Below are 20,918 nucleotides of genomic sequence, written 5' to 3' on the forward strand. Positions count from 1 at the left end.
GAACGCACATTTGAACACATGGATGCTGGAATGGAAGTTATTTTTTTAGGATATTTTAAGGATGAGAGACGGCCAAAGAATAATGGTCAGCCTCTGAACGCACATATGAACACATGGCTGCTCGAACGGAAGTTATTTTTTTTAGGATATTGTAAGGATTAAAGACGGCCAACGAATAATGGTCAGCCTCTGAACGCACATATGAACACATGGCTGCTCGAACGGAAGTTATTTTTTTTAGGATATTGTAAGGATTAGAGACGGCCAACGATTAATGGTCAGCCTCTGAACGCACATATGAACACATGACTGCTCGAACGGAAGTTATTTTTTTAGGATATTGTAAGGCTTAGAGACGGCTAAAGAATAATGGTCAGCCTCTGAACGCACATTTGAACACATGGCTGCTCGAACGGAAGTTATTTTTTTAGGATATTGTAAGGATTAAAGACGGCCAACGAATAATGGTCAGCCTCTGAACGCACATATGAACACATGGCTGCTCGAACGGAAGTTATTTTTTTAGGATATTGTAAGGATTAGAGACGGTCAACGATTAATGGTCAGCCTCTGAACGCACATATGAACACATGACTGCTCGAACGGAAGTTATTTTTTTAGGATATTGTAAGGATTAGAGACGGCCAACGAATAATGGTCAGACTCTGAACGCACATATGAACACTTGGCTGCTCGAACGGAAGTTATTTTTTTTCTAGGATATTGTAAGGATTAGAGACGGCCAACGAATAATGGTCAGCCTCTGAAAGCACATATGAACACATAGCTGCTCGAACGGAAGTTATATTTGTTAGGATATTGTAAGGATTAGAGACGGTCAACGAATAATGGTCAGCCTCTGAACGCACATTTGAACACATGGATGCTGGAATTGAAGTTATTTTTTTCGGATATTGTAAGGATTAGAGACGGCCAACGAATAATGGTCAGCCTCTGAAAGCACATATTAACACATGGCTGCTCGAACGTAAGTTATTTTTTTCTAGGATCTTGTAAGGCTTAGAGACGGCTAAAGAATAATGGTCAGCCTCTGAACGCACATTTGAACACATGGATGCTGGAATGGAAGTTATTTTTTTTAGGATATTTTAAGGATGAGAGACGGCCAAAGAATAATGGTCAGCCTCTGAACGCACATATGAACACATGGCTGCTCGAACGGAAGTTATTTTTTTCGTATATTGTAAGGATTAGAGACGGCCAACGAATAATGGTCAGCCTCTGAAAGCACATATGAACACATGGCTGCTCGAACGTAAGTTATTTTTTTTTAGGATATTGTAAGGCTTAGAGACGGCTAAAGAATAATGGTCAGCCTCTGAACGCACATTTGAACACATGGATGCTCGAATGGAAGTTATTTTTTTAGGATATTTTAAGGATGAGAGACGGCCAAAGAATAATGGTCAGCCTCTGAACGCACATATGAACACATGGCTGCTCGAACGGAAGTTATTTTTTTAGGATATTGTAAGGATTAAAGACGGCCAACGAATAATGGTCAGCCTCTGAACGCACATATGAACACATGGCTGCTCGAACGGAAGTTATTTTTTTTAGGATATTGTAAGGATTAGAGACGGCCAACGAATAATGGTCAGACTCTGAACGCACATATGAACACTTGGCTGCTCGAACGGAAGTTATTTTTTTCTAGGAAATTGTAAGGATTAGAGACGGCCAACGAATAATGGTCAGCCTCTGAAAGCACATATGAACACATAGCTGCTCGAACGGAAGTTATATTTGTTAGGATATTGTAAGGATTAGAGACGGTCAACGAATAATGGTCAGCCTCTGAACGCACATTTGAACACATGGCTGCTGGAATTGAAGTTATTTTTTTCGGATATTGTAAGGATTAGAGACGGCCAACGAATAATGGTCAGCCTCTGAAAGCACATTTGAACACATGGCTGCTCGAACGTAAGTTATTTTTTTTAGGATATTGTAAGGCTTAGAGACGGCTAAAGAATAATGGTCAGCCTCTGAACGCACATTTGAACACATGGATGCTGGAATGGAAGTTATTTTTTTAGGATATTTTAAGGATGAGAGACGGCCAAAGAATAATGGTCAGCCTCTGAACGCACATATGAACACATGGCTGCTCGAACGGAAGTTATTTTTTTTAGGATATTGTATGGATTAAAGACGGCTAAAGAATAATGGTTCAGCCTCTGAACGCACATTTGAACACATGGATGCTCGAATGGAAGTTATTTTTTTAGGATATTTTAAGGATGAGAGACGGCCAAAGAATAATGGTCAGCCTCTGAACGCACATATGAACACATGGCTGCTCGAACGGAAGTTATTTTTTTAGGATATTGTAAGGATTAAAGACGGCCAACGAATAATGGTCAGCCTCTGAACGCACATATGAACACATGGCTGCTCGAACGGAAGTTATTTTTTTAGGATATTGTAAGGATTAGAGACGGTCAACGATTAATGGTCAGCCTCTGAACGCACATATGAACACATGACTGCTCGAACGGAAGTTATTTTTTTTAGGATATTGTAAGGATTAGAGACGGCCAACGAATAATGGTCAGACTCTGAACGCACATATGAACACTTGGCTGCTCGAACGGAAGTTATTTTTTTCTAGGAAATTGTAAGGATTAGAGACGGCCAACGAATAATGGTCAGCCTCTGAAAGCACATATGAACACATAGCTGCTCGAACGGAAGTTATATTTGTTAGGATATTGTAAGGATTAGAGACGGTCAACGAATAATGGTCAGCCTCTGAACGCACATTTCAACACATGGCTGCTGGAATTGAAGTTATTTTTTTCGGATATTGTAAGGATTAGAGACGGCCAACGAATAATGGTCAGCCTCTGAAAGCACATTTGAACACATGGCTGCTCGAACGTAAGTTATTTTTTTTAGGATATTGTAAGGCTTAGAGACGGCTAAAGAATAATGGTCAGCCTCTGAACGCACATTTGAACACATGGATGCTGGAATGGAAGTTATTTTTTTAGGATATTTTAAGGATGAGAGACGGCCAAAGAATAATGGTCAGCCTCTGAACGCACATATGAACACATGGCTGCTCGAACGGAAGTTATTTTTTTTAGGATATTGTATGGATTAAAGACGGCCAACGAATAATGGTCAGCCTCTGAACGCACATATGAACACATGGCTGCTCGAACGGAAGTTATTTTTTTAGGATATTGTAAGGATTAGAGACGGCCAACGATTAATGGTCAGCCTCTGAACGCACATATGAACACATGACTGCTCGAACGGAAGTTATTTTTTTAGGATATTGTAAGGCTTAGAGACGGCTAAAGAATAATGGTCAGCCTCTGAACGCACATTTGAACACATGGATGCTGGAATGGAAGTTATTTTTTTAGGATATTTTAAGGATGAGAGACGGCCAAAGAATAATGGTCAGCCTCTGAACGCACATATGAACACATGGCTGCTCGAACGGAAGTTATTTTTTTAGGATATTGTAAGGATTAAAGACAGCCAACGAATAATGGTCAGCCTCTGAACGCACATATGAACACATGGCTGCTCGAACGGAAGTTATTTTTTTAGGATATTGTAAGGATTAGAGACGGTCAACGATTAATGGTCAGCCTCTGAACGCACATATGAACACATGACTGCTCGAACGGAAGTTATTTTTTTAGGATATTGTAAGGATTAGAGACGGCCAACGAATAATGGTCAGACTCTGAACGCACATATGAACACTTGGCTGCTCGAACGGAAGTTATTTTTTTTCTAGGATATTGTAAGGATTAGAGACGGCCAACGAATAATGGTCAGCCTCTGAAAGCACATATGAACACATAGCTGCTCGAACGGAAGTTATATTTGTTAGGATATTGTAAGGATTAGAGACGGTCAACGAATAATGGTCAGCCTCTGAACGCACATTTGAACACATGGCTGCTGGAATTGAAGTTATTTTTTTCGGATATTGTAAGGATTAGAGACGGCCAACGAATAATGGTCAGCCTCTGAAAGCACATATGAACACATGGCTGCTCGAACGTAAGTTATTTTTTTCTAGGATATTGTAAGGCTTAGAGACGGCTAAAGAATAATGGTCAGCCTCTGAACGCACATTTGAACACATGGATGCTGGAATGGAAGTTATTTTTTTTTAGGATATTTTAAGGATGAGAGACGGCCAAAGAATAATGGTCAGCCTCTGAACGCACATATGAACACATGGCTGCTCGAACGGAAGTTATTTTTTTAGGATATTGTAAGGATTAAAGACGGCCAACGAATAATGGTCAGCCTCTGAACGCACATATGAACACATGGCTGCTCGAACGGAAGTTATTTTTTTTAGGATATTGTAAGGATTAGAGACGGCCAACGATTAATGGTCAGCCTCTGAACGCACATATGAACACATGACTGCTCGAATGGAAGTTATTTTTTTAGGATATTGTAAGGATTAGAGACGGCCAACGAATAATGGTCAGACTCTGAACGCACATATGAACACTTGGCTGCTCGAACGGAAGTTATTTTTTTCTAGGATATTGTAAGGATTAGAGACGGCCAACGAATAATGGTCAGACTCTGAACGCACATATGAACACTTGGCTGCTCGAACGGAAGTTATTTTTTTAGGATATTGTAAGGAATATAGACGGCCAACGAATAATGGTCAGCCTCTGAAAGCATATATGAACACATAGCTGCTCGAACGGAAGTTATTTTTTTAGGATATTATAAGGATGAGAGACGGCCAACGAATAATGGTCAGCCTCTGAACGCACATATGAACACATGGCTGCTCGAACGGAAGTTATTTTTTTAGGATATTGTAAGGATTAAAGACGGCCAACGAATAATGGTCAGCCTCTGAACGCACATATGAACACATGGCTGCTCGAACGGAAGTTATTTTTTTAGGATTTTGTAAGGATTAGAGACGGCCAACGATTAATGGTCAGCCTCTGAACGCACATATGAACACATGACTGCTCGAGCGGAAGTTATTTTTTGAGGATATTGTAAGGATTAGAGACGGCCAACGAATAATGGTCAGACTCTCAACGCACATATGAACACTTGGCTGCTCGAACGGAAGTTATTTTTTCTAGGATATCGTAAGGATTAGAGAGGCCAACGAATAATGGTCAGCCTCTGAAAGCACATATGAACACATAGCTGCTCGAACGGAAGTTATATTTGTTAGGATATTGTAAGGATTAGAGACGGTCAACGAATAATGGTCAGCCTCTGAAAGCACATATGAACACATGGCTGCTCGAACGGAAGTTATTTTTTTAGGATATTGTAAGGATTAAAGACGGCCAACGAATAATGGTCAGCCTCTGAACGCACATTTGAACACATGGATGCTCGAATGGAAGTTATTTTTTTAGGATATTTTAAGGATGAGAGACGGCCAAAGAATAATGGTCAGCCTCTGAACGCACATATGAACACATGGCTGCTCGAACGGAAGTTATTTTTTTAGGATATTGTAAGGATTAAAGACGGCCAACGAATAATGGTCAGCCTCTGAACGCACATATGAACACATGGCTGCTCGAACGGAAGTTATTTTTTTAGGATATTGTAAGGATTAGAGACGGTCAACGATTAATGGTCAGCCTCTGAACGCACATATGAACACATGACTGCTCGAACGGAAGTTATTTTTTTTAGGATATTGTAAGGATTAGAGACGGCCAACGAATAATGGTCAGACTCTGAACGCACATATGAACACTTGGCTGCTCGAACGGAAGTTATTTTTTTCTAGGAAATTAAGGATTAGAGACGGCCAACGAATAATGGTCAGCCTCTGAAAGCACATATGAACACATAGCTGCTCGAACGGAAGTTATATTTGTTAGGATATTGTAAGGATTAGAGACGATCAACGAATAATGGTCAGCCTCTGAACGCACATTTGAACACATGGCTGCTGGAATTGAAGTTATTTTTTTCGGATATTGTAAGGATTAGAGACGGCCAACGAATAATGGTCAGCCTCTGAAAGCACATTTGAACACATGGCTGCTCGAACGTAAGTTATTTTTTTTAGGATATTGTAAGGCTTAGAGACGGCTAAAGAATAATGGTCAGCCTCTGAATGCACATTTGAACACATGGATGCTGGAATGGAAGTTATTTTTTTAGGATATTTTAAGGATGAGAGACGGCCAAAGAATAATGGTCAGCCTCTGAACGCACATATGAACACATGGCTGCTCGAACGGAAGTTATTTTTTTTTAGGATATTGTAAGGATTAAAGACGGCCAACGAATAATGGTCAGCCTCTGAACGCACATATGAACACATGGCTGCTCGAACGGAAGTTATTTTTTTAGGATATTGTAAGGATTAGAGACGGCCAACGATTAATGGTCAGCCTCTGAACGCACATATGAACACATGACTGCTCGAACGGAAGTTATTTTTTTAGGATATTGTAAGGCTTAGAGACGGCTAAAGAATAATGGTCAGCCTCTGAACGCACATTTGAACACATGGATGCTGGAATGGAAGTTATTTTTTTAGGATATTTTAAGGATGAGAGACGGCCAAAGAATAATGGTCAGCCTCTGAACGCACATATGAACACATGGCTGCTCGAACGGAAGTTATTTTTTTAGGATATTGTAAGGATTAAAGACGGCCAACGAATAATGGTCAGCCTCTGAACGCACATATGAACACATGGCTGCTCGAACGGAAGTTATTTTTTTTAGGATATTGTAAGGATTAGAGACGGTCAACGATTAATGGTCAGCCTCTGAACGCATATATGAACACATGACTGCTCGAACGGAAGTTATTTTTTTAGGATATTGTAAGGATTAGAGACGGCCAACGAATAATGGTCAGACTCTGAACGCACATATGAACACTTGGCTGCTCGAACGGAAGTTATTTTTTTTCTAGGATATTGTAAGGATTAGAGACGGCCAACGAATAATGGTCAGCCTCTGAAAGCACATATGAACACATGACTGCTCGAATGGAAGTTATTTTTTTAGGATATTGTAAGGATTAGAGACGGCCAACGAATAATGGTCAGACTCTGAACGCACATATGAACACTTGGCTGCTCGAACGGAAGTTATTTTTTTCTAGGATATTGTAAGGATTAGAGACGGCCAACGAATAATGGTCAGACTCTGAACGCACATATGAACACTTGGCTGCTCGAACGGAAGTTATTTTTTTTAGGATATTGTAAGGAATATAGACGGCCAACGAATAATGGTCAGCCTCTGAAAGCATATATGAACACATAGCTGCTCGAACGGAAGTTATTTTTTTAGGATATTATAAGGATGAGAGACGGCCAACGAATAATGGTCAGCCTCTGAACGCACATATGAACACATGGCTGCTCGAACGGAAGTTATTTTTTTAGGATATTGTAAGGATTAAAGACGGCCAACGAATAATGGTCAGCCTCTGAACGCACATATGAACACATGGCTGCTCGAACGGAAGTTATTTTTTTAGGATTTTGTAAGGATTAGAGACGGCCAACGATTAATGGTCAGCCTCTGAACGCACATATGAACACATGAATGCTCGAGCGGAAGTTATTTTTTGAGGATATTGTAAGGATTAGAGACGGCCAACGAATAATGGTCAGACTCTCAACGCACATATGAACACTTGGCTGCTCGAACGGAAGTTATTTTTTCTAGGATATCGTAAGGATTAGAGAGGCCAACGAATAATGGTCAGCCTCTGAACGCACATATGAACACATGGCTGCTCGAACGGAAGTTTTTTTCTAGGATATTGTAAGGATGAGAGACGGCCAACGAATAATGGTCAGCCTCTGAACGCTTATATGAACACATGACTGCTCGAACGGAAGTTATTTTTCTAGGATTTTGTAAGGATTAGAGACGGCCAACGATTAATGGTCAGCCTCTGAACGCACATATGAACACATGACTGCTCGAACGGAAGTTATTTTTCTAGGATTTTGTAAGGATTAGAGACGGCCAACGAATAATGGTCGGCCTCTGAACGCACATATGAACACATGGCTGCTCGAATGGAAGTTATTTTTTTAGGATATTGTAAGGATTAGAGACGGCCAACGAATATTGGTCAGCCTCTGAACGCACATATGAACACATGGCTGCTCGAACGGAAGTTTTTTTCTAGGATATTGTAAGGATGAGAGACGGCCAACGAATAATGGTCAGCCTCTGTACGCACATATGAACACATGGCTGCTCGAACGGAAGTTATTTTTTTTAGGATATTGTAAGGATTAGAGACGGCCAACGAATAATGGTCAGCCTCTGAACGCACATATGAACACATGACTGCTCGAACGGAAGTTATTTTTTTAGGATATTGTAAGGATTAGAGACGGCCAACGAAAAACGGTCAGCCTCTGAACGCACATATGAACACATGGCTGCTCGAACGGAAGTTATTTTTTTAGGATATTGTAAGGATTAGAGACGGCCAACGAATAATGGTCAGCCTCTGAATGCACATATGAACGCATGGCTGCTCAAACGGAAGTTATTTTTTTAAGGATATTGTAAGGATTAGAGACGGCCAACGAATAATGGTCAGCCTCTGACCGCACATATGAACACATGGCCGGTCGAACGGAAGTTATTTTTTTTAGGATCTTGTAAGGATGAGAGACGGCCAACGAATAATGGTCAGCCTCTGAACGCACATATGAACACATGGCTGCTCGAAAGGAAGTTTTTTTAAGGATATTTCAAGGATTAGAGACGGCCATCGAATAATGGTCAGCCTCTAAACGCACATATGAACACATGACTGCTCGAACGGAAGTTATTTTTTTAGGATATTGTAAGGATTAGAGACGGCCAACGAAAAACGGTCAGCCTCTGAACGCACATATGAACACATGGCTGCTCGAACGGAAGTTATTTTTTTAGGATATTGTAAGGATTAGAGACGGCCAACGAATAATGGTCAGCCTCTGAACGCACATATGAACGCATGGCTGCTCAAACGGAAGTTATTTTTTTAAGGATATTGTAAGGATTAGAGACGGCCAACGAATAATGGTCAGCCTCTGACCGCACATATGAACACTTGGCCGGTCGAACGGAAGTTATTTTTTTTAGGATCTTGTAAGGATGAGAGACGGCCAACGAATAATGGTCAGCCTCTGAACGCACATATGAACACATGGCTGCTCGAAAGGAAGTTTTTTTAAGGATATTTCAAGGATTAGAGACGGCCATCGAATAATGGTCAGCCTCTAAACGCACATATGAACACATGACTGCTCGAACGGAAGTTATTTTTTTTAGGATATTGTAAGGATTAGAGACGGCCAACGAAAAATGGTCAGCCTCTGAACGCACATATGAACACATGGCTGCTCGAACGGAAGTTATTTTTTTTAGGATATTGTAAGGATTAGAGACGGCCAACGAATAATGGTCAGCCTCTGAACGCACATATGAACACATGGCTGCTCGAACGGAAGTTATTTTTTTAGGATATTGTAAGGATTAGAGACGGCCAACGAATAATGGTCAGCCTCTGAACGCACATATGAACACATGGCCGCTCGAATGGAAGTTTTTTTTTAAGGATATTGTAAGGATGAGAGACGGCCAACGAATAATGGTCAGCCTCTGAACGCACATATGAACACATGGCTGCTCGAACGGAAGTTTTTTTTTAGGATATTGTAAGGATTAGAGACGGCCAAAGAATAATGGTCAGCCTCTGAACGCACATCTGAACACATGGCTGCTCGAACGGAAGTTATTTTTTTTTGGTTATTGTAAGGATTAGAGACAGCCAACGAATAATGGTCAGCCTCTGAACACACATCTGAACACATGGCTGCTCGAACGGAAGTTATTTTTTTTTAGGATATTGTAAGGATAGAGACGGCCAACGAATAATGGTCAGCCTCTGAACGCACATGGCTGCTCGAACGGAAGTTATTTTTCTAGGATTTTGTAAGGATTAGAGACGGCCAACGAATAATGGTCTGCCTTTGAACGCACATATGAACACATGGCTGCTCGAACGGAAGTTATTTTTTTTAGGATATTGTAAGGATTATAGACGGCCAACGAATAATGCTCAGCCTCTGAAAGCACATATGAACACTTAGCTGCTCGAACGGAAGTATATTTTTTAGGATATTGTAAGGATTAGAGACGGCCAACGAATAATGGTCAGCCTCTGAACGCACATTTGAACACATGGCTGCTGGAATGGAAGTTATTTTTTTCGGATATTGTAAGGATTAGAGACGGCCAACGAATAATGGTCAGCCTCTGAAAGCACATATGAACACATGGCTGCTCGAACGGAAGTTATTTTTTAGGATATTGTAAGGATTATAGACGGCCAACGAATAATGGTCAGCCTCTGAAAGCACATATGAACACATAGCTGCTCGAACGGAAGTTATATTTTTTAGGATATTGTAAGGATTAGAGACGGCTAACGAATAATGGTCAGCCTCTGAACGCACATATGAACACATGACTGCTCGAACTGAAGTTATTTTTTTAGGATATTGTAAGGATTAGAGACGGCCTTCGAATAATGCTCAGCCTCTGAAAGCACATATGAACACATAGCTGCTCGAACGGAAGTTATATTTTTTAGGATATTGTAAGGATTATAGACGGCCAACGAATAATGGTCAGCCTCTGAAAGCACATATGAACACATAGCTGCTCGAACGGAAGTAATATTTTTTAGGATATTGTAAGGATTAGAGACGGCCAACGAATAATGGTCAGCCTCTGAACGCACATTTGAACACATGGCTGCTGGAATGGAAGTTATTTTTTTTCGGATATTGTAAGGATTAGAGACGGCCAACGAATAATGGTCAGCCTCTGAAAGCACATATGAACACATGGCTGCTCGAACGGAAGTTATTTTATTAGGATATTGTAAGGATTATAGACGGCCAACGAATAATGGTCAGCCTCTGAAAGCACATATGAACACATAGCTGCTCGAACGGAAGTTATATTTTTTAGGATATTGTAAGGATTAGAGACGGCCAACGAATAATGGTCAGCCTCTGAATGCACATTTGAACACATGGCTGCTGGAATGGAAGTTATTTTTTTTAGGATATTGTAAGGCTTAGAGACGGCCAAAGAATAATGGTCAGCCTCTGAACGCACATTTGAACACATGGATGCTGGAATGGAAGTTGTTTTTTTTAGGATATTTTAAGGATGAGAGACGGCCAAAGAATAATGGTCAGCCTCTGAACGCACATATGAACACATGGCTGCTCGAACGGAAGTTATTTTTTTAGGACATTGTAAGGATTAAAGACGGCCAACGAATAATGGTCAGCCTCTGAACGCACATATGAACACATGGCTGCTCGAACGGAAGTTATTTTTTTTAGGATATTGTAAGGATTAGAGACGGCCAACGACTAATGGTCAGCCTCTGAACGCACATATGAACACATGACTGCTCGAACGGAAGTTAATTTTTTAGGATATTGTAAGGATTAGAGACGGCCAACGAATAATGGTCAGACTCTGAGCGCACATATGAACACTTGGCTGCTCGAATGGAAGTTATTTTTTCTAGGATATTGTAAGGATTAGAGACGGCCAACGATTAATGGTCAGACTCTGAACGCACATATGAACACATGACTGCTCGAACGGAAGTTAATTTTTTAGGATATTGTAAGGATTAGAGACGGCCAACGAATAATGGTCAGCCTCTGAATGCACATTTGAACACATGGCTGCTGGAATGGAAGTTATTTTTTTTAGGATATTGTAAGGCTTAGAGACGGCCAAAGAATAATGGTCAGCCTCTGAACGCACATTTGAACACATGGATGCTGGAATGGAAGTTATTTTTTTAGGATATTTTAAGGATGAGAGACGGCCAAAGAATATTGGTCAGCCTCTGAACGCACATATGAACACATGGCTGCTCGAACGGAAGTTATTTTTTTTAGGACATTGTAAGGATTAAAGACGGCCAACGAATAATGGTCAGCCTCTGAGCGCACATATGAACACATGACTGCTCGAACGGAAGTTATTTTTTTTAGGATATTGTAAGGATTAGAGACGGCCAACGATTAATGGTCAGCCTCTGAACGCACATATGAACACATGACTGCTCGAACGGAAGTTAATTTTTTAGGATATTGTAAGGATTAGAGACGGCCAACAAATAATGGTCAGACTCTGAGCGCACATATGAACACTTGGCTGCTCGAATGGAAGTTATTTTTTCTAGGATATTGTAAGGATTAGAGACGGCCAACGATTAATGGTCAGACTCTGAACGCACATATGAACACTTGGCTGCTCGAACGGAAGTTATTTTTTTAGGATATTGTAAGGATTATAGACGGCCAACGAATAATGGTCAGCCTCTGAAAGCATATATGAACACATAGCTGCTCGAACGGAAGTTATTTTTTTAGGATATTTTAAGGATGAGAGACGGCCAACGAATAATGGTCAGCCTCTGAACGCACATATGAACACATGGCTGCTCGAACGGAAGTTATTTTTTTAGGATATTGTAAGGATTAAAGACGGCCAACGAATAATGGTCAGCCTCTGAACGCACATATGAACACATGGCTGCTCGAACGGAAGTTATTTTTTTTAGGATATTGTAAGGATTAGAGACGGCCAACGATTAATGGTCAGCCTCTGAACGCACATATGAACACATGACTGCTCGAACGGAAGTTAATTTTTTAGGATATTGTAAGGATTAGAGACGGCCAACGAATAATGGTCAGACTCTGAGCGCGCACATGAACACTTGGCTGCTCGAATAGAAGTTATTTTTTCTAGGACATTGTAAGGATTAGAGACGGCCAACGATTAATGGTCAGACTCTGAACGCACATATGAACACTTGGCTGCTCGAACGGAAGTTATTTTTTATGATATTGTAAGGATTATAGACGGCCAACGAATAATGGTCAGCCTCTGAAAGCATATATGAACACATAGCTGCTCGAACGGAAGTTATTTTTTTAGGATATTTTAAGGATGAGAGACGGCCAACGAATAATGGTCAGCCTCTGAACGCACATATGAACACATGGCTGCTCGAACGGAAGTTATTTTTTTAGGATATTGTAAGGATTAAAGACGGCCAACGAATAATGGTCAGCCGCTGAACGCACATATGAACACATGGCTGCTCGAACGGAAGTTATTTTTTTAGGGTTTTGTAAGGATTAGAGACGGCCAACGAATAATGGTCGGCATTTGAACGCACATATGAACACATGGCTGCTCGAACGGAAGTTATTGTTTAAGGATATTGTAAGGATTATAGACGGCCAACGAATAATGGTCAGCCTCTGAAAGCACATATGAACACATAGCTGCTCGAACGGAAGTTATGTTTTTTAGGATATTGTAAGGATTAGAGACGGCCAACGAATAATGGTCAGCCCCTGAACACACATTTGAACACATGGCTGCTGGAATTGAAGTTATTTTTTTTTCAGATATTGTAAGGATTAGAGACGGCCAACGAATAATGGTCAGCCTCTGAAAGCACATATGAACACATGGCTGCTCGAACGGAAATTATTTTTTTAGGATATTGTAAGGATTAGAGACGGCCAACGAATAATGGTCAGCCTCTGAACGCACATATGAACACATGGCTGCTCGAACGGAAGTTATTTTTTTTAGGATTTTGTAAGGATTAGAGACGGCCAACGAAAAATGGTCGGCCTTTGAACGCACATATGAACACATGGCTGCTCGAACGGAAGTTATTATTTTTTAGGATATTGTAAGGATTATAGACGGCCAACGAATAATGGTCAGCCTCTGAAAGCACATATGAACACATAGCTGCTCGAACGGAAGTTATATTTTTTAGGATATTGTAAGGATTAGAGACGGCCAACGAATAATGGTCAGCCTCTGAACGCACATTTGAACACATGGCTGCTGGAATTGGCTGCTCGAACGGAAGTTATTTTTTTAGGATATTTTAAGGATCAGAGACGGCCAACGAGTAATGGTCAGCCTCTGAACGCACATCTGAACACATGGCTGCTCGAACGGAAGTTGTTTTAAGGATATTGTAAGGATTAGAGACAGTCAACGAATAATGGTCAGTCTCTGAACGCACATATGAACACATGGCTGCTCGGACGGAAGTTAATGTTTTTTAGGATATTGTAAGGATTAGAGACGGCCATCGAATAATGGTCAGCCTCTGAACGCACATATGAACACATGGCTGCTCGAACTGAAGTTATTTTTTTTTAGGATATTGTAAGGATTAGAGACGGCCAACGAATAATGGTCAGCCTCTGAACGCACATCTGAACACATGGCTGCTCGAACGGAAGTTATTTTTTTAGGATATTGTAAGGATCAGAGACGGCCAACGAGTAATGGTCAGCCTCTGAACGCACATCTGAACACATGGCTGCTCGAACGGAAGTTATTTTTAAGGATATTGTAAGGATTAGAGACAGTCAACGAATAATGGTCAGTCTCTGAACGCACATATGAACACATGGCTGCTCGGACGGAAGTTAATGTTTTTTAGGATATTGTAAGGATTAGAGACGGCCATCGAATAATGGTCAGCCTCTGAACGCACATATGAACACATGGCTGCTCGAACGGAAATTATTTTTATAGGATATTGTAAGGATTAGAGACAGTCAACGAATAATGGTCAGCCTCTGAACGCACATCTGAACACATGGCTGCTCGAACGGAAGTTATTTTTTAGGATATTGTAAGGATAAGAGACGGTCAACGAAAAATGTTCAGTCTCTGAACGCACATATGAACACATGGCTGCTCGAACGGAAGTTATTTTTATAGGATATTGTAAGGATTAGAGACAGTCAACGAATAATGGTCAGCCTCTGAACGGACATCTGAACACATGGCTGCTCGAACGGAAGTTATTTTTTAGGATATTGTAAGGATAAGAGACGGTCAACGAATAATGTTCAGCCTCTGAACGCACATTTGAGCACATGGCTGCTCGAATGGAAGTTATTTTTTAGGATATTGTAAGGATTAGAGATGGCTAACGAATAATGGTCAGTCTCTGAACGCACATATGAACACATGGCTGCTCGGACGGAAGTTAATTATTTTTAGGATATTGTAAGGATTAGAGACGGTCATCGAATAATGGTCAGCCTCTGAACGCACATCTGAACACATGGCTGCTCGAACGGAAGTTATTTTTTAGGATATTGTAAGGATTAGAGACGGCCAACGAATAATGGTCAGCCTCTGAACGCACATCTGAACACATGGCTGCTCAAACGGAAGTTATTTTTGTTGGATATTGTAAGGAATAGAGACAGTCAACGAATTATGGTCAGCCTCTGAACGCACATATGAACACATCGCTGCTCGAACGGAAGTTATTTTTTTAGGATATTGTAAGGATTAGAGACGGCCAACGAATAATGGTCAGCCTCTGAACGCACATATGAACACATGGCTGCTCGAACCCAAGTTGTTTTTTTTAGGATATTGTAAGGATTAGAGACGGCCAACGAATAATGGTCAGCCTCTGAACGCACATCTGAACACATGGCTGCTCGAACGGAAGTTATTTTTTAGGATAATGTAAGGATTAGAGACGGCCAACGAATAATGGTCCGCCTCTGAACGCACATATGAACACATGGCTGCTCGAACAGAAGTTTTTTCTTTTTAGGATATTGTAAGGATTAGAGACGGCCAACGAATAATGGTCAGCCTCTGAACGCACATTTGAACACATGGCTGCTCGAACGGAAGTTGTTTTTTTTTTTAGGATATTGTAAGGATTAGAGACGGCCAACGAATAATGGTCAGCCTCTGAACGCACATATGAACAAATGGCTGCTCGAACGAAAGTTTTTTTTTAGGATATTGTAAGGATTAGAGACGGCCAACGAATAATGGTCAGCCTCTGAACGCACATATGAACACATGGCTGTTCGAACGGAAGTTGTTTATTTTTTAAAGGAAATTGTAAGGATTAGAGACGGACAACGAATAATGGTCAGCCTCTGAACGAACATATGAACACATGGCTGCTCGAACGGAATTTGTTTTTTTTAGGATATTGTAAGGATTAGAGACGGCCAACGAATAATGGTCAGCCTCTGAACGCACATATGAACACATGGCTGCTCGAACGGAAGTTGTTTTTTTTAGGATATTGTAAGGATTAGAGACGGCCAACGAATAATGGTCAGCCTCTGGACGTACATATAAACACATGGCTGCTCGAACGGAAGTTTTTTTTTTTTAAGGATATTGTGAGGATTTGAGACGGCCAACGAATAATGGTCAGCCTCTGAACGCACATATGAACACATGGCTGCTCGAACGGAAGTTGTTTTTTTAGGATATTGTAAGGATTAGAGACGGCCAACGAATAATGGTCAGCCTCTGAACGCACATATGAACACATGGCTGCTCGAACGGAAGTTGTTTTTTTAACGATATTGTAAGGATTAGAGACGGCCAACGAAGAATGGTCAGCCTCTGAACGCACATATGAATACATGGCTGCTCGAACGGAAGTTGTTTTTTTTTAGGATATTGTAAGGATTATAGACGGCCAACGAATAATGGTCAGCCTCTGAACGCACATATGAAAACATGGCTGCTCGAACGGAAGTTGTTTTTTTTTTAGGATATTGTAAGGATTAGAGACGGCCAACGAATAATGGTCAGCCTCTGAACGCACATATGAACACATGGCTGCTCGAACGGAAGTTGTTTTTTTTAGGATATTGTAAGGATTAGAGACGGCCAACGAATAATGGTCTGCCTCTGAACGCACATATGAACACATGGCTGCTCGAACGGAAGTTGTTTTTTTTAGGATATTGTAAGGATTAGAGACGGCTGACGAATAATGGTCAGCCTCTGAACGCACATATGAACACATGGCTGCTCGAACGGAAGTTATTTTTTAGGATCCTGTAAGGATTAGAGACGGCCAACGAATAATGGTCAGCCTCTGAACGCACATATGAACACATGGTTGCTCGAACGGAAGTTGTTTTTTTTTAGGATATTGTATGGATTAGAGACGGCCAACGAATAATGGTCAGCCTCTGAACGCACATATGAACACATGGCTGCTCGAACGGAAGTTTTTTTTTTTTAGGATATTGTAAGGATTAGAGAAGGCCAACGAATAATGGTCAGCCTCTGAACGCACATATGAACACATGGCTGCTCGAACGGAAGTTGTTTTCTTAGGATATTGTAAGGATTAGAGACGGCCAACGAATAATGGTCAGCCTCTGAACGCACATATGAACACATGGCTGCTCGAACGGAAGTTGTTTTTTTTAGGATATTGTAAGGATTAGAGACGGCCAACGAATAATGGTCAGCCTCTGAACGCACATATGAACACATGGCTGCTCGAACGGAAGTTGTTTTTTTTTAGGATATTGTAAGGATTAGAGACGGCCAACGAATAATGGTCAGCCTCTGGACGTACATATAAACACATGGCTGCTCGAACGGAAGTTTTTTTTTTTAAGGATATTGTGAGGATTTGAGACGGCCAACGAATAATGGTCAGCCTCTGAACGCACATATGAACACATGGCTGCTCGAACGGAAGTTGTTTTTTTTTAGGATATTGTAAGGATTAGAGACGGCCAACGAATAATGGTCAGCCTCTGAACGCACATATGAACACATGGCTGCTCGAACGGAAGTTGTTTTTTTAACGATATTGTAAGGATTAGAGACGGCCAACGAAGAATGGTCAGCCTCTGAACGCACATATGAATACATGGCTGCTCGAACGGAAGTTGTTTTTTTTTAGGATATTGTAAGGATTATAGACGGCCAACGAATAATGGTCAGCCTCTGAACGCACATATGAACACATGGCTGCTCGAACGGAAGTTGTTTTTTTTAGGATATTGTAAGGATTAGAGACGGCTGACGAATAATGGTCAGCCTCTGAACGCACATATGAACACATGGCTGCTCGAACGGAAGTTATTTTTTAGGATCCTGTAAGGATTAGAGACGGCCAACGAATAATGGTCAGCCTCTGAACGCACATATGAACACATGGTTGCTCGAACGGAAGTTGTTTTTTTTAGGATATTGTATGGATTAGAGACGGCCAACGAATAATGGTCAGCCTCTGAACGCACATATGAACACATGGCTGCTCGAACGGAAGTTTTTTTTTTTTTAGGATATTGTAAGGATTAGAGAAGGCCAACGAATAATGGTCAGCCTCTGAACGCACATATGAACACATGGCTGCTCGAACGGAAGTTGTTTTCTTAGGATATTGTAAGGATTAGAGACGGCCAACGAATAATGGTCAGCCTCTGAACGCACATATGAACACATGGCTGCTCGAACGGAAGTTGTTTTTTTTAGGATATTGTAAGGATTAGAGACGGCCAACGAATAATGGTCAGCCTCTGAACGCACATATGAACACATGGCTGCTCGAACGGAAGTTGTTTTTTTTTAGGATATTGTAAGGATTAGAGACGGCCAACGAATAATGGTCAGCCTCTGGACGTACATATAAACACATGGCTGCTCGAACGGAAGTTTTTTTTTTTAAGGATATTGTGAGGATTTGAGACGGCCAACGAATAATGGTCAGCCTCTGAACGCACATATGAACACATGGCTGCTCGAACGGAAGTTGTTTTTTTTTAGGATATTGTAAGGATTAGAGACGGCCAACGAATAATGGTCAGCCTCTGAACGCACATATGAACACATGGCTGCTCGAACGGAAGTTGTTTTTTTAACGATATTGTAAGGATTAGAGACGGCCAACGAAGAATGGTCAGCCTCTGAACGCACATATGAATACATGGCTGCTCGAACGGAAGTTGTTTTTTTTTAGGATATTGTAAGGATTATAGACGGCCAACGAATAATGGTCAGCCTCTGAACGCACATATGAAAACATGGCTGCTCGAACGGAAGTTGTTTTTTTTTAGGATATTGTAAGGATTAGAGACGGCCAACGAATAATGGTCAGCCTCTGAACGCACATATGAACACATGGCTGCTCGAACGGAAGTTGTTTTTTTAGGATATTGTAAGGATTAGAGACGGCCAACGAATAATGGTCTGCCTCTGAACGCACATATGAACACATGGCTGCTCGAACGGAAGTTGTTTTTTTTAGGATATTGTAAGGATTAGAGACGGCTGACGAATAATGGTCAGCCTCTGAACGCACATATGAACACATGGCTGCTCGAACGGAAGTTATTTTTTAGGATCCTGTAAGGATTAGAGACGGCCAACGAATAATGGTCAGCCTCTGAACGCACATATGAACACATGGTTGCTCGAACGGAAGTTGTTTTTTTTTTAGGATATTGTATGGATTAGAGACGGCCAACGAATAATGGTCAGCCTCTGAACGCACATATGAACACATGGCTGCTCGAACGGAAGTTTTTTTTTTTAGGATATTGTAAGGATTAGAGAAGGCCAACGAATAATGGTCAGCCTCTGAACGCACATATGAACACATGGCTGCTCGAACGGAAGTTGTTTTCTTAGGATATTGTAAGGATTAGAGACGGCCAACGAATAATGGTCAGCCTCTGAACGCACATATGAACACATGGCTGCTCGAACGGAAGTTGTTTTTTTTAGGATATTGTAAGGATTAGAGACGGCTGACGAATAATGGTCAGCCTCTGAACGCACATATGAACACATGGCTGCTCGAACGGAAGTTATTTTTTAGGATATTGTAAGGATTAGAGACGGCCAACGAATAATGGTCAGCCTCTGAACGCACATATGAACACATGGCTGCTCGGACGGAAGTTGTTTTTTTTTAGGATATTGTAAGGATTAGAGACGGCCAACGAATAATGGTCAGCCTCTGAACGCACATATGAACACATGGCTGCTCGAACGGAAGTTTTTTTTTTAGGATATTGTAAGGATTAGAGACGGCCAACGAATAATGGTCAGCCTCTGAACGCTCATATGAACACATGGCTGCTCGGACGGAAGTTTTTTTTTTTAGGATATTGTAAGGATTAGAGACGGCCAACGAATAATGGTCAGCCTCTGAACGCACATATGAACACATGGCTGCTCGAACGGAAGTTGTTTTTTTTAGGATATTGTAAGGATTAGAGACGGCCAACGAATAATGGTCAGCCTCTGAACGCACATATGAACACATGGCTGCTCGAACTTTTTGCGGTAGCCAGTTATGGTCATACTGTTGACACTTAAATCGTGTTAACGAATCTTCAGCACCATAAGTACACTTTGAAAATGAAATCAAAATTACTTTTGTTATTTTGTTGGTCTGATTATGGTAGTGCTTTCTACCCATCAAGTTCTACTATCTTAGGAAGAGGGGTTATAAAGTTTAATGATTATAAGAAAAAGTAAGTTGGTTTTAATATTTTTAATTTTTTCTGTTTCAGATCATTCTTCAGATTTGGGCAACGGCTTCTCAAACATGTCAATCAGCAATGGAAATGCGCATTTTTCGAATGGCCATTCTCACGTATGTGTTGTATTTCATGGAAGAGCAATTGGTCATACCACTATCGAGCTATTAACGATCGCCTGTCACCAATTAATCTCTTGTCATTTCTTGTTTTTGATTTGAAGTACCTCACTTTCAAGTAAAGAAAAAAATCTCTACCAAATATCAGAAATCATTTGCAAGGCTCCTGAATTATATTTGTTTTTGTCCATCTCATTGAGTGAGAGACTTGCGACTTCATTCTTTTTGCTCTGAATTATATGGCAAATGTTCAATCTCGAGGATGTTTTGATACGAACCATCTTTACTATATGTGGATATGGGTGTCGGAGTTGGTGTTTGAATAGGCTACCAAAATTTAATTTAATCCGGGCCTGTGCTTGAAAAGATTCCAAGCGTATGC

General features: G+C 40.9%; 2 protein-coding genes across 5 annotated transcripts in view; both read left to right on the top strand.

The window, feature by feature from the left end:
• LOC134850884 (polyadenylate-binding protein-interacting protein 1-like) overlaps positions 1-20,918 on the top strand; it is a 174,949-nt gene that overhangs the window by 121,704 nt on the left and 32,327 nt on the right. For both annotated transcript variants that reach the window (XM_063866648.1, XM_063866649.1), the window contains exon 3: positions 20,451-20,533. In XM_063866648.1, the coding sequence (XP_063722718.1) occupies positions 20,451-20,533 (83 nt within the window). The remainder of the gene's footprint in view (positions 1-20,450; positions 20,534-20,918) is intronic.
• LOC134850886 (uncharacterized) overlaps positions 1-20,918 on the top strand; it is a 201,917-nt gene that overhangs the window by 121,701 nt on the left and 59,298 nt on the right. The window lies entirely within an intron of this gene.

Source organism: Symsagittifera roscoffensis, chromosome 7 (assembly GCF_963678635.1).
Source record: "Symsagittifera roscoffensis chromosome 7, txSymRosc1.1, whole genome shotgun sequence".
NCBI lineage: Eukaryota > Metazoa > Xenacoelomorpha > Acoela > Convolutidae > Symsagittifera > Symsagittifera roscoffensis.